This window comes from Artemia sp. Qi Xiang Cuo, chromosome 10 (genome assembly GCF_049724085.1).
Source record: "Artemia sp. Qi Xiang Cuo chromosome 10, ASM4972408v1, whole genome shotgun sequence".
NCBI classification, from domain to species: domain Eukaryota; kingdom Metazoa; phylum Arthropoda; class Branchiopoda; order Anostraca; family Artemiidae; genus Artemia; species Artemia sp. Qi Xiang Cuo.
The window spans coordinates 56,518,924-56,533,939 of NC_142803.1; the positions used below are offsets into that span (position 1 = coordinate 56,518,924).

Consider the following 15,016-nt stretch of genomic DNA (forward strand, 5'->3'; position numbering starts at 1 on the left):
CTCTTGTGAAATGAAAATATATTATTTCTTTGAATTTACAGAGAAAATAAAAGGAGATTCATATACACGCAATAAGATGTGATATGTACCGTCTTTAACCAACGCCACCCCAGTGTTTTTTACTATTTTGTTTGATAATCTGTAAGTAAATAAACGACCCATTAAATCAATCAAATAAGAGAATTCTATAATTGTAGATAAAATAATATTTGTTTCTCTACTCGTCTATAAAAATGGTGCTGTTCTATTAGCTCGAACCCACGCGAGAAGTGAAGTTTGGTTAATGCTAATAAAATAAAACAAAATATGATGAAAATATAATAATTTAGAAACAAATTTCGGCTATATATTTGCACATTAGTGGGAGCGAGGGTAAAGCATAGCATATATTAAATACGTAACCTAACATAACCTAACCTAACCTAGGTACCTTTTTTCCCCCTAAACCCCAAAAAAAAAAGTTTAAATATTGTAAACGCAGTGAAAAACCACTGTTTGCAATCCTTGGCATAGGAAATCTCCGTTAAAATAACCTGAAATAACCTCGTATTATATTAGCTGCGTGGGTTCGAGCTAATAGAACAGTACCTAAAAAATTGTACCCAAGCCTAAACCTTTGTAAGCTACAAGTTTTTTTTTGTGAGCTCCAAGATCATCAATCAATTTCCTGTATCTAATTTGAACGGTTAGATAGGTAATTTTCAATGAAACAAAGTGGCTCTGTTCCTAATTTCATGCAGAAAAAGCATTCTTTTCAATAACCAACATTTCTATGACCAGACACGGAACCAGACTGAGTCTCCTTGCTTGGTCAAAATCATGTAAGCGTTCGGTTTCACGATAATTTTTATGTGATATGTCTGTTTTGAGGATAGATTTGCTCCACTCCACCTCATGAATTGGTTCGTGGGTCGAAATAATGGCTATAAAATTGAAAAAAAAGTAGAACTTCCTGATGTGGTTTGGCTCAGAGAAGCCAACTAGTCTCTTACTAGTCTCTCATCATCAGTCCCTTAGTAATTTGCTGCTAGTTTTGACAATTATTTTTCAAGTTAAAAGTTTAGCTAAACTTTATTCGCTTGAAACGCCTTTTAAATGACTTGACAATCATTTTTAAGTGCACCTTTGTCAGTATCTTAATCTTTTTAGCATACAATCATGTATAGAATTTTTGAAAATATTCGTGGTTATAGATTGTCTAGTAATCAATTTAAGCCAATTTTGAGGATTTTTTCAAGTCGCTGCTTTTCAGGCTAGAGCAGGCTAAATATCACCTCTGACCCTTGTTAAAAATCGAAATAATTGGACCAAAAAAAGAAACAATAACCGACCTTCATCAAATAGCTCTATTTTCCGTGACCCTCTTCTGAAAATTTCTACAAAAAAAAATTCTAAAAAAAAAACTTTTAGCACCACAGGTTTATCATAAACATTCCTGTTCTTAAACATGCGTTATCCCACACAATAAAGCATTTGGGTGTTTATAGAAAGAGGGAGGGGTAGTGAAAACAGCAAGATTTAATCCTATTTTTGGAGAATTCAATGAAGTTATCGCAAAGGACTTAATTGTTGATGGAGTTCAGAGGCCCCTCCTAAGTGTATGTCTGCCCCATATTTTCCCAATGAATTAATTGTTTTTGTGAGTTTGGAAAAACAAGTGCTTATCTTTACTTTTTCCAGTTAAATTAAGAATTCATATTATCTTCTCATCACTTGAAGAATAAACATTTTACTGTTTACTCTTCGTTGATAAGGAGATGCTTCGTTGCATTAATTAAATAGGCTATTAATTCCATGACTGTATTTGTTCTTTGTTAGAACAATTTTACAGACATGGTTTCTATGGAGAACGTCACGTTTTATTTTCTATTATCTTTACAGTCAAGTTCTAAATGACTTAGTTCAGCCCTGCTGATTACGTGCTGTAATCATATTTAAATCCACAAATCCTGCCATTACCTTGATTATTATCTCATAACAATTCTGAATAAGCATAAATTCGAACTTTCCATAAAAATCATAAAACGAAAAAATTTGCAAAGAAGAAAACAAAGAAAATACTCACAGCCAGTGAAAAAGGGGAGAATGATGTAACAAGTAGTAAAATCTAAATATAATACTGTAAAAATGTAAATATAATTTAATGTAAAATAAGAAGTAAAAATAATACATAAAATGCAAAATAAGAAGTACAGTATAATTTAGATATTTCGGTCGAAACCTCCCCAACACTCCTCAGTTCAGAAGTGGAATTAAAAATTCAGATAAAAGTCAGCAGAAAAATATGGAAAAGTGAACCTCAAAAACAGACACTACGATAAAAGAGCCCCTTTATAAGCAACAGTGAAAGGGCAACTAGCACCGAATTTTAATTAATTGTACACCGGATTAACACCGGAATTTAATGACGTTGAGCGGAACAGAAGTGCTCAGTTATGTTATCCTCAGGAGGTTTTGTGTTGCAATCAGTTATTTGTAATAGATACTGGTTAAACGGAAAGATAGCAAACTTTTTTTTGCACTAACTTATGGTTCGTTTACACATTGCGGAAATATATGTAAAAATCTGTCCGTTTCTGTTCGAACTATGGCTAAAATAACGCTGCGTTTTAAGGCAAAGATTTCAAATTATTGCAACAGCGTGACCTAGAGTCAAAGCGGTGAAAGGACTTATTGGTAGCCATATGGTGGATATCCCCTGTAGCTATCATCAAAACATCAAGAAGGGTATTATGTTCTTACCCTCTTCTGAAAGCTGTTGAGCAATAGAGAGCCAAATGAAGCCGTTTTTCTTAGTTTTCTTATAGCCTGGGTACGCCGGATCGTACAAGCTGGGGTAGCCTTGAACCAAAGTTATAAGATCGTGTAGTTTTTGATAATCTGTACTCATGGTTTTATTCATTTAAAAACCTTGCCAAGATTCCGTCCTGATTTGACCAAAACGTTGCAGAAAGATAGAGATTTTTTCTAGCATGAAAACGGACAAAATTTTCGCACGGATTGCTAAATCCGCATGAATTTCCGCAATGTGTAAACAAACCATTAGGCAGTGGCTCTCAAGCTTTTGATTTCCGCGAGACAGCCTTCCACTGGATATTGACTGATTGGGATGGAGGAGGAGCGTGCATAGCTGTGTTAGCCTTATGCTTAGTATTGCAATGAGTTGTTAGCTGCAGTAGAAGGTTATTTGGGAAGAAAAAGGAAAGTGAACCTTTTTTTTCTCTAGCTCAGTGGTTCTCGAGCTTTTTATTTCCGTGTCACAAGTGAAACTTATTGGCGAATGAAAATAATAATTGAGGAATAAATTTAACTAGTCATAAAATTATGCAAAGCAATTGAATGACAAAATAGGAACTTTATTTACTTAAAGATACAGGACTTACATTTCAAAGGGTGCAGTTTCAGCACCTGCTGAAATAGTGAAGGGCTAGCAGGACGTAGCCTAGTTCTTTAGCTAAAAACACCGGTAGTTATTCAATATGACGGCAGCTTTTGAACTAGCATTAACTAGCTTAGCATTAACTTTTGAACTAGCATTTAAGATTAAGGTTGGTTTTGAACATTTTTTACTCTGTATTGTTCAAGATCAAAAATTATCTCTAAAATTTTGGATGTTTTTAACCCAGAATTTCCAGATTTTCTTATTATAGAGATTTAAGCTTAAACGATCTCACTGAATACGCTGCATGATGGTGTGGCCGTACCTTTTTTTTATCTTTGAGGGTCCATGCGCTGTAAATCCAAAAAAATTGTCAGGAATACACAGCCTTTTTTTTTAAACAGAGCTTACCGTTCGTAGACGAATACTGTTAAAACGCAGAAAAAACGCTGTCTATCTAGTCTATAAAGGGTCAGCTTGTTGCTGCTTAGCAATAAATTTTTGGACGAAAAGGGCATGAAAATACTCTCATTTCTTCTTCGATGTTACTTATCCTATCTTTTTGTTTTGTTTTTAACGTTGGAAAAACATAGAAAATACAATCTCGCATGAGTAGGGAATAAACAATTGCAGAAAAACTCAAAATCGTTTTGAGCTTCTCTTATTCAGTTGAAAGATGTGAGGCACGGTTGTATAATATTTTTGGCACGGTGCCATGACCCATAGCTTGAAAACTATTGCGCTAACTAATGAATAAAAGAAGTTTTACCAACATTCAAATACAGTTATATTTCTTGTTTGTTCTATATTTTTCTGTTGTGTTATGCTTTTGATCGTATGCATAGAAATTCCACAGCCTTGATTTAAATTCACGCTTGTCTCTTGGTACATTTGACTAACAATAACTACTGTATTTAACTTAGTGCTTAATTTGTGTAACTGTTACTGCTTAATAAAAGAAAAGGAAACGATCAAAAATTGGGTTTTTAAGGCCAAACGACAATACTGAATAAACAAACAAAGGGAATATTGTTTATTCAGTATTGCCGTTTGGACTTAAAAACCCCATTTTTGATCTTTCATTTTCTTATATTATGGCAGGACAATGTGGTTTAAGAAATTACTACTTAGGTCTTCCCACGCCGGCTGACGCATAAAGTGACAACGGTGCCTCTCCTTGACGGCTTTTCTAGTGCCTTTGACCAAAGTTCTTCGAGCGACGATCTCAACAGCACAGCATCCTTCTCAATGTATTTTCCTAGTGTTGCCTTCTGTCGCCCGCGTCTTTTGATGTCGGGAGGGACCCAACACCACACATCAAGGAGTAGGTGGCCTTCGCCCATCCACACCATATGACCCCAATAATGCCATCGGTTAGTCATAATTCTACTGATCACTATCGGCTGGTTTGTCTTTTCACGTATAAAGGTGTCAGCGATCTTATTAGTCCACTGGATAACAAGGATGCGCTGAAGATAGATGTTATCAAAATCCTGGATTCATTGTTTTAGCTACTTTGTCAACGCCCAAAATTCGCATCCGTACATTAGTACAGAGAGGACGTCACTATTGAAGAGCCGGAGCTTGAGCTTCGGGGAGTTTGCTGGAATGCTCTACACATTTCTTAGTTTATTGAATAGCTTCCTGCGCATGCAGTGCGTGTGGTAATTTCCTGTTCATGGCTTCCGTGAAATTTAATGAGACTACCAAGGTACTTGAATTTTTTAAACCTCCTCTAGTAAACCGGATTTGACTTTGAACAATGGAGCAGGTAGGGTATTGGCGTTGTTTTGCATGGCTTTTGTTTTCTGTGTACTGATTGACAGACAGCTTGCTCGGCTGTTCTGGAGAGCACAGCGCTATTCTTCTGCAGCTCCTCTCTTAAATGAGATGGAGGGTTATATCATCGGCAAAATCACTATCACAGAATGCCAACAAACCCATCGAATGGCCAAGCGCTTCAGATCAGTCTGATAAGCCCTCCTATGCAGTCGTCCTGAAAAATCTGCCCGAGTCACTTGATACCCCTAGTCCTAGGAAGAGATTTGTAGATTCGGTATTTGCGGGTACTAGTGACATATCTGAATTACGGAAAGTCAAATCGGACTGGAAACTAGTGATTCGTTCGAAAGACACAGCTGAATCCATTGTTGAGTCAATCAAGACCAACCAGCCACATATTTCTGCTGCCATAAAGATCCCTAACTATATTGTTGAAGTGAAAAGAGTCCCCTCTGATGCATCATCGGATGAGCTAACTGCATTGATCCCCAGAGCTACGAAGCCTGAACAGCTTGACAGTTCCCGTACCTTCAAGGTATTTTTCCGCTGTCGATCGGATTTGGATAAATTTCTTAAGGAATCTGTGAAGATCTATTACGAAAAACTGTCCACTGAAGAATTCCGCTTCTTACCCCGTCCTTGCTACTCGTGCCACAACCAAGGTGACCTAGCTGCCGAGTGCACTAATAGCCCTCTCTGCTCCAGATGTGGCGCGTCTGACCACGTCTCCAAAACGAACTATGCAGAAAAGTGTACTCGTGCTATGTTTTGCGTTTCCTGCAAGAAAGCGGGTCATACCTGCAATAATTTGAAGTGTCCAGAAAACCAACAAAAGGCAACTCATTAACATGCTGAATAACGAAATCTCTAACATTTCCCTGCTCTCTTGGAATATAAACGGAAACTTTTCCGATCGGTCTCTTGTGGTTGACCAGCTTGTGAATAAATATAATGTGATATGCCTGCAAGAACATTTCATCACAGAAGCTGGCCTAAACCTACTAAATCTCTGGCCGTCCTATTCTGTGTTCTCCGTGCCTGCATAATGTTCATCTCCACGAGGCTTTCCGTCTGGCGGTATTGCCACGTTGGTTAGAAATCGTCTCATGTGCGAAGTATACGATAACAGTGACAATTTTCTTGCAACTAGACTAGATACTCTGCTATTTATAAATGAGTACCTTCTAACGAACTATCGTGACGACTAATCTGGTAGTGCTTTTGTTATGAGTGCTGCCAAACTAGCCCGTTGCCTCTAGAAAGCCGAGCACGAGTTCCTTGAGTGCATAATCGTGGGTGACTTTAACTGTAATTTAGAAGTTGGTATTAATTCCCAAAACAGCTGGTGTTGCATTCTAATAGGGATACTGGAGAACCGTTTTACTATTCACCGGAAAAACCAAGACTTTTCGTATATCCACCAATCGGGCTCTACGTCCAATCTAAACCATATTGTTAGCTCTAGTTCTTTGCCAGCACGTGAGGTTCTTGTCCTTCCGAATAGTTTCACTTCGGATCATTTCCCAGTTCAGTATATTATCAGTAGGCCTACCTTGTTTTCTGCTTCGAATAATTCGTCGGCATTCACTCAGAGGTGGCATCAGGTTCCGGTCTGGCGTAAAACTGATAAAGACAATTTCAAGATTCTTGTGATCTTTTTCTGTTAAAAATTCGCGTACCGTTTGACCTACTTATGACACTCTCTCATCGTGGTGAAAGAGATGCGCGGCTACGTCTTAATATTTAAAACGCCGAACTGACCCATGCTCTTCTGTTTGCCGAATCTCAGGGCGTGCCTAACTTTCGTGTCAAACAAGGAACTCAAGAAAAGGGATGGTCTCCTAACCCTTTGTTACAATTAGCATGCGACCGAGCTTCTTTCTGGCACGAGATACGGAAAGAATGTAGTAAACCACGCTCAGAAGTAGTTAAAGAGATCAGAGTTGCATCTAAGTGTAAGTTTGGGAAGGAACTTGCTCGTCACCGCCCGCAGTTGAAATCTGAGCTTTCTGAAAAAGTAATTAAAAATTCAAATATGTTATGAAAAATGTTTAATAAGAAGGAGTCAGCTGGTCCCGAGTCAGATATCCCCTATTTAACATGGATAAACTATTACCTTGATGAGTTTTCAGCCCAAAAACAGGATCTTAACATTTCTGTTCAAGAAATCTTTCATCCCTCCTGTCATCAATTCCAGATACAGATTTCCTAGTTACCCAATCGCAGGTGGCGTCCGCGATTCGACGGTTGAAAAAAAAGAATTCGGCTGGCATTGACCGTGTATCCACCCTTCACCCTAGCCATTGCAGCCCGACTTTCATGGGGCGCCTAACTCTTCTCTTTGAAATGATCTTCACCACTGAACTCGTACCATTGGAATTCAGTAGTGGGTCGCTTAGACCAGTCCCGAAGAAAGAAAAAAAGTACTTCGGAATGTGCTTCGTTCAGACCAGTTACAATGGCCCAAACGCTTTGTAAAGTCTTCGAACTTTTGTCGTTGATGAGATCCAGGAAAAATGCTGGACTCCCCCTTCCCAGTTTGGGTTCCAGAAGGGTCTTGATTACGGCCACGCCATTTCTGCTTTGGCTTTAGTCTTGATTGATACTGATGAATCGAAGAAGTCCATTGTTATGGGTCTACATGAGGTCTGCCGTGCCTACGACTCACTTCTCCATGGCCAACTCATTCTGGATATGGGAAAGAGAGGTGTACAGAAGGACATCCTACTACTCATTAAAGACATGTACGACCACCTACGGGCTGAAATCCTACTTCCTGGCCATGGTCGAGGCCTCACTCAATATATACCAGACGTGATGCTGTCCTACCGAGGGAATCTTGTAATCCGAGTAAAAAAGAGTGCTCGACAAGGATCAGTCACATCTCCTTGTGCCTTTAATAACTGTATTATTGAGACACAGTCTACTATCGAGACAAATGCATAGCTCGTGACATAGACATTGCAATGATAGCTTACGCCAATGACATTCTGAACCCTAGCCGCTCAGTCGCCGGTACAGAGACCACCTTCTACACACTACAATCAAATTATAGTCGCATTGGCCTTGAATTTAACCCGCAGAAGTATGAGATTCTTCTGTTCAACTGGTGCCAGGAAAAGGTCTCGTCTGTGAGGCTGGGAGAACTGTCTTTTGCCCCTGTCCCGAAAATTATTTACCTTGGTTTACCAATTGGAAAGGATCTTAAAACTACCCGCTCCGTTCTTATTGATCATCTCCGTAAACGCCTGGCTTTTGCTTACAGTAGAGTAGTTTCATCTAAAATCAGTTTCAACCGTTTAATTCTGGCTCGACTTTATAATGCAGTATCCCTCCCCATTTCCTGTATCTAAGCCCATTTTAGAGAATTTGTCCCGATCCAGAGAAAAGAAAGCTCAGATCCGCGTTTTTTAAGTATGCAAAGTTTTTGTTGCCGCTCCCGCCGTGGACAAGAAATTTGCACCTTGTTAAAAATTTTAAAATTGCGGACCCGACGGCAGCTATAACTGAACAAATTAAACGGTACGACGAGAAAGTTTCTTCCCACCCTCGGTATCGTTTGCTGCGGCAGTGAATCACTGTCCATTTAATTTTGTTCGCCCTAGTACCTCTTCCTTTCTTTTTTCCTTCGTTTATACTCCGTCTGTGTTTTCTTTTTGTTGTAGACGGGTTACAATTAAATAAAGACGTAATTAAAAATGGGGAAAGCCTTTCCTGCCTCAAATCTAGGAAGTGGGAGTTTGTGATTTTATCGTCGGCTGCTTATTTAATTAAGTCAGCTGTAATTGCGAATTGTTGCAATTTTAAATTGATTGATGATTTAGTCTCTTTTCGTAAGAGCCCAATTTATGTGACGGTGGTTATTCTGAACCTTGGTGTCAATTTTTCTTTGATAATATATTGCGTATATTATTAATAATTTAACTTTTTATTAATTATCCGTTCTTTTAAGCATTTTGTTTTATGTAATGAAGCAAAAAAAAAAAAAAAACCGTGATTGAATAATTTACTTGTTTCTGATATTTATGCATATCGGAAAAAATGAACCATTTGTTGAGAGTGATCTAAATTCAAGACCAGCTGACGAAAGTGTCGTTTAAATGTTTTACCGTCTCTTGTCACATTTAGACTAGTTGATAGGTTTATCTACTGTATATTTTTAATTCACTGATGATTATTTGGTTTAATTTTTTTACCAATTTCGGCTTGATGCAACGATGCTCATATTGCTTCTCTAGTATTTCTTAGTTACTTAGAAAAATCCAAGAAGGAGAAAGCAGGAAGTTACAAAATTAAAAAAATTCTGATTTTGGTTTACTAATATAGTGCGCGAATTAAGTTCAATATTTCACCTTTTTCCTAGGGTTACAACGCTGCCGTATAGATAGGAAATGAGGTTAGCAGCTGGTTTCCTATTAAATCAGGAGTTAAACAGCGGTTGGGTTCTATCCCTCTTTATACGGGTCATTTTGATGGAATTTGTTTTAAGGAGCACAGGAAAGGCAATGGGAAGACACGGAATCAAACAGGGAAGAAAAAAATTCCTGAACTTAGATTATGCTGATGCTTTAAGTATTTCAGATGAATGTGTGAGCAAAATGAATGAACTTTTAGAGGTTTTGTGAGTTCAGGGTTCTAGAATAGGTTTCAGGGTTCTAGAATAGGACAATTAATGTTAAGAAGACTAAGTCGCTAAAGCTAGGAATAAGTGAGGATGAAAAGGTTACATTGGGTAACGAAAAGATTGATCAATAGGCAATACAATAGCACTGGCTAGGCAAAGAGTGATGAGGGCACCTATGGGGGGGGGGGGGGTGAGCTGTAGCCAGGTAAACCCTTCAATCTGGATATGGCCTTGAGTTTGTATTTTTTGACAAAAGTTTGTCTTTTTATTTCGCTGTTGCTTCGAAATTGCTTAAAATATATATTGCTTTCAGTACAGCGTGAATTACAGTCGCGCTATAATTGGAGTAGGCTGCAAGGGGAAAAATTTTCCACTTCATATATCTAGTAATTTCTGTCCGTTTTGAGTTTGAGTGGAATATCAATTTTAGTTTCGGTACATTCTAAGTTCATTATTGGTTCCACTTTTTAGCAAATCTAATATCTGTTTCTTTTAACTTTAATATCTGTCTATCTGTTGTTTTTTTTATTATAATTGGGGTACAACAAAGACGACTTCCTCGTTAATTTGTCTAGCAATTTCTGTTCGCTTAGAGTTTGAGCTGAAAATTGATCTTATGTTTTGTAAACTATAAGCTCATTATTGATTTCTTTTTTATTAAATTGTTTCTTTTAACTTTTAGTTGATTGTTCATTATAATGTATGTTATCTTTTTTACTCTGCTGAAGACATATTTTCGCTCTTTACTTTTGTTAAAAAAAAACCTTTTTTTTTAAATTTAATTATTAGTAAAGACGGTGGAAGTAGTGAAGATGTTAAAAGTAGAATAGCCAAGGCTCAGGGTATTTCTTTCACAGTTAAAAAAGTTTGGAAGAATAGGAAGGTAAGTCTGCGACTAAAGATTAGAATATTAGAAGCTACAATGATGACAATGGTCAAATATGGTTCTGAAGCATGGGCGCTCAGAAAAACAGACGAATATTTGTTTAGTCCCTCTTTCTAGGGCTATAATGGGAGAAAGGCTGAGATGGCTAGGGCACGTTCTGCGGATGAAGGATGATAGATTGCCGAAGATTGTCCTTTTTGGCCAACCCTCTTCGGCTAAACAAAAAGTAGTTCGACCGCGGTTGGGGTGGAAGGGTGTCATAAAGAAAGATTTAAGGGAAATGGGAACTTCCTGGGAGGATGCAAAGAGGAAAGCCTTGAATAGATTAGGATGGAGGAGAAGCGTACGTAGCTATGTTGGCCTCAGGCGGCTTGGTGCTTTGGTGAGTTGTTATTAGTAGTAGTAGTTTCATCTGTTTCACTTTTTCTATGACTATTAAACAAAGGGAGTCACTCAGGGTCGTATCCAGGAATTTTTTTGGGGGTGTTTTACAAAAGGATTTTTTCCGGGGGGGGGGACAAAAAACTTTAAAAAACGCATCACAAATTTGTTTATATTCATTTTTGTTACGATTTTACGAGTCAGAAAACATTTCAGGGGGGAGGGGTCTCAAACCCCCTTCCCCCAACACCTCTCCTGGATAACACCTTGTGGTATCTTATGCATTTGTTGAACATGTGGCACTTAATATTCCCTAAAAATTAACCATTTGGGTAATAATTGAAAGATGGTATTTCATGGTAGTAATTCGGTAATAATAATAATTTAGTTGGCATGTAAAATAAATATTGTACGATAAAATAAAAACGGTAATAAATTAAAAGACAGTATTTGATGATTAAAAAAGATGGTATAAAAAAGATTTTAAAAAATTAAAGGGTGGTATTTTATGCGTTGGTTACGTTTGCTAGGAACTGCTATTTCCTTTGAATCAACTATGGATAAAAACCAGAAATGTTAAAAAAAAACACTAAAAAACTAAAGGGTCTTTTGGGTATTTGTTGCACTAGATACAAACCAATATCCCCCCAGAATTAACTGTTTGGTTAAAAACCAGAATTTGGTGTAACCCCATAAACAAAAGATGGTTTTTATGCATTTTTTGCCCTTGCTGGGAACTAACATTCCCCAAAATTAACAGTTGGAGTAAAAACAATAAAAAAATAGTCTTTTGTGCATTTGTTGAATTTGCTAGGAACAACTGTTCCCCTGCAATCAACAACTTGGTTAAAAACTGATATCCCTTGCCGAGAACTGATATCCCTCTAAAATTAACACTTTCACTAAAAATTAGAAATGTAGCTGAAAAGGATGTTTTAGGTATTTTTGCACTTGCTGGGAACTGGTATCTGTTATGAAGTGATGAAGTTACTTCTTAAACTTGATTCTTAGATAAAGAAGGGCCATTTTGATTCTTTACCAAATCCGCCAGGGTGGGAGGGGGAGTAATCTTGAAATGTCAATCTTAAAATGAACAAGATTTACAACATATAAGAATAGGGCAAAGAAACATGGCAAAAGAGACGGTCTTTTATATGTTTCTTGAACTTTCTGGAAATTAATATTCCCCCGGAATTAAATATCTGGCTATATATTCATGTATTACTATGTATTATCAGAAAATTGGCTATGCATTTATTGCACTTGCTAGGATTTTCAGATTCTATTCTTGTTGTTGATGTTTGGGTTCAATTTTTTTATGTTTGATGTTTGGGATGTTAGGGTTTATGTTTGGGAAACTAAATGTCTTGTTCTTTTGCTATTTTTTCCCTTCATAAACCCTTTATACCCTCCTAGCCCTTTTAATTTCTGAAAGGTCGTCATATTTTACCTGTGCTCAAGGTTACCAAGGTTCTCAAGGTTAGCAAGGTTCTCAAGGGTACCAAGGTTCTCAAGGTTACCAAGGTTCTCAAGGTTACCAAGGTTCTCAAGGGTGCCAAGGAAGCTCAGTTTCTCTGTTTACTGTCCTTTTCATTCTCTTATTAAAAAAAAAAAAGTTGAACCTAAACATCATCAATAAGAATAGAATCTAAAAATCCTAGAAAGTGAAATGAACACATGGCCAATTTTCTGGCTTTTAGCCAAATATTTAATTCTGGGGAATATTAATTCCCAGAAAGTCCAACAAACATATAAAAGACTGTCTCTTTTGCCGTGGTTCTATAATTTCTATAATACCTACAGTATGGTGGAAGTGATACTGTTGAGTCAACATGAATGGCCTAATAGAGTTAATGAGGCTCTGTCCTTTTTTTAGGGGTTTCCATTGCGCAACAGCAAGTTGTTTCGTCCACATCACATCAAGCTGCACCTGGAAGTTTAAGTATTGATGGAGCAAATGGTATCTCTGGAGCTTGTGCAATATGTGGAGACAGAGCAACTGGGAAACATTATGGAGCCTCATCTTGTGATGGATGTAAAGGGTTCTTTAGGCGATCTGTTCGAAAGGATCATAAATACACATGCAGGTAAAAAATACCTTAAAATACCATAAAAAATAACTTATACCTTAGAAAATGCTTTATATCTTAAAAAAATAAGGCTTAAAGTATTTTTATACCTTAATTAAATATGCTTAAATTGAATAGATACTTAATTCAGTTAAACTTAAATTAGAAAATGCTTAATTAAAAAATATTTGTACCCTCATTAAAGATTAAAAATTCTTATACATTAATTTTTTAATTATGTCTGTATAAATCTTTAATTATTTAATTATATAATTTTTAATTATAATTATATTTGTATAAAAATTAATTTGAAGCTATTTTAGGCATTAGATATGCCACATGCCAAATAGTTATATAGAAGACTAGTGAGAGTCGAAAATAGGAACTATGCCACAAATAGTTCCGTAGAAATAGAATAGTGAGAGCAAGTTCGTATCCAGGATTTTTTTTTGTGGGGGGGGGGATTACAAAATATCTTTTAAAATACATCAGAAGTTTGTTTATATGCATTTTTGTTAAGTTTTTATGGGTCAGACAAACATCTCGGGGGTTCATACCCCCTAACCCTCCTCCTGGATACCCTCGCCCTAACCGCCTTGAATGAGAGTGATAAATTGAGTTCGATGAATGTGGAAACTCATAAGAATGGAAACTGATTTTAGTCTTTAGGAGAAGAGAACAACCAACGCTACCTAGCTTTGTCAAGTAAAATGGTGACGCTAATTTTTAACAAAATTAAAAGCAAATCATTGTATTTGTTTTTGTTATTTTTTTTTTTGCTTTTGTTTAAAGCGGTGGTAAAAGAACCCCTTTTAACGAAATCGTAAAGCCTATTTATATTTTTTCTAGATATGCTCTATATACTAAGCTAATACAAATAACAAAAGGCAAAACAACAAGGAATTCAACTAAGAATGTATCTACGTATGTGTGAATGTATCTATACTATGTATCTAAGTATGTATACTAAGTATGCATGTATTTAAGTATCTATGGTATTTATCTAAGTATGTATACTAAGTACGTATGTATCTAAGTATGTATATATGTATCTATAGTATGTATCTAAGTATGTATACTAAGTATCTATGTATCTACAGAATGTACCTGTAGTATGTATCTAAGTATGCATATATCTAAGTATGTATAAATAAAATAAGACATGCAATAAAACGCCTGACCATTAAAAAAAAAAAAAAAAAAAAAAAAAAAAAAAAAAAAAAAAAAACAGTCCTAGCATCATCATTTCCAGGAGATTCAACCAGGCATGAAAAAAAAGATGAAACAAGGCATAAAATAGGTATATACAGAGCTGATATATTCATTTAGAAATTTTTTTTTACTGTCTTACAAATAATTTCTTGTTCTTTTAGCTTTTATTATTTGTATTATGGAAAGTCAATGTAGTCTTCCTCGTTAGTTAGGGCTACCTAGCCCTAACTGTTTTTTAACATATAAAGATAGTTTAAAAGCAAAAGAATCTGCTTATTTTCAGGATATTTTAAGTTTGGTATATATAAAATCATACCTTTAATTGAAACCCAAATTGAATTAGATTTAAATCATGCTGAGTTGGTCCAGTTCTGCTTGATGACGCTATACTGTCAATGACGCTAGTATTTAGTGATGGAAGTTTCAATTTCTATTCAAATCCATGTAGAGTGCCAAAGTGTTTTTTTTTTGTTTTTTTTTTATTCAAGGGTCAGAGTTCAACTTTATATTTTCAAAATCCCTAAAAGGCTGGAGAAAAATCCATAGAAAACCCCAATACCAAAATCCCTAAAATGCGAGTGAAAATCAGCCTTTATTCAATATTCCATAAATAATTTGTATCTACAACTCCACAAAGATGCCAAGGATAATATACACCTTGGACTACACGAGAGAAATTGCCG

General features: G+C 36.4%; 1 protein-coding gene across 2 annotated transcripts in view; it reads left to right on the forward strand.

Annotated features, from left to right (window-relative positions):
• The window catches only part of LOC148947923 (hepatocyte nuclear factor 4-gamma-like), a 51,470-nt gene that overhangs the window by 12,750 nt on the left and 23,704 nt on the right, over positions 1 to 15,016 (forward strand). For both annotated transcript variants that reach the window (XM_089095564.1, XM_089095565.1), the window contains exon 3: positions 12,929 to 13,139. In XM_089095564.1, coding sequence (XP_088951690.1) covers positions 12,929 to 13,139 — 211 coding nt within the window. The remainder of the gene's footprint in view (positions 1 to 12,928; positions 13,140 to 15,016) is intronic.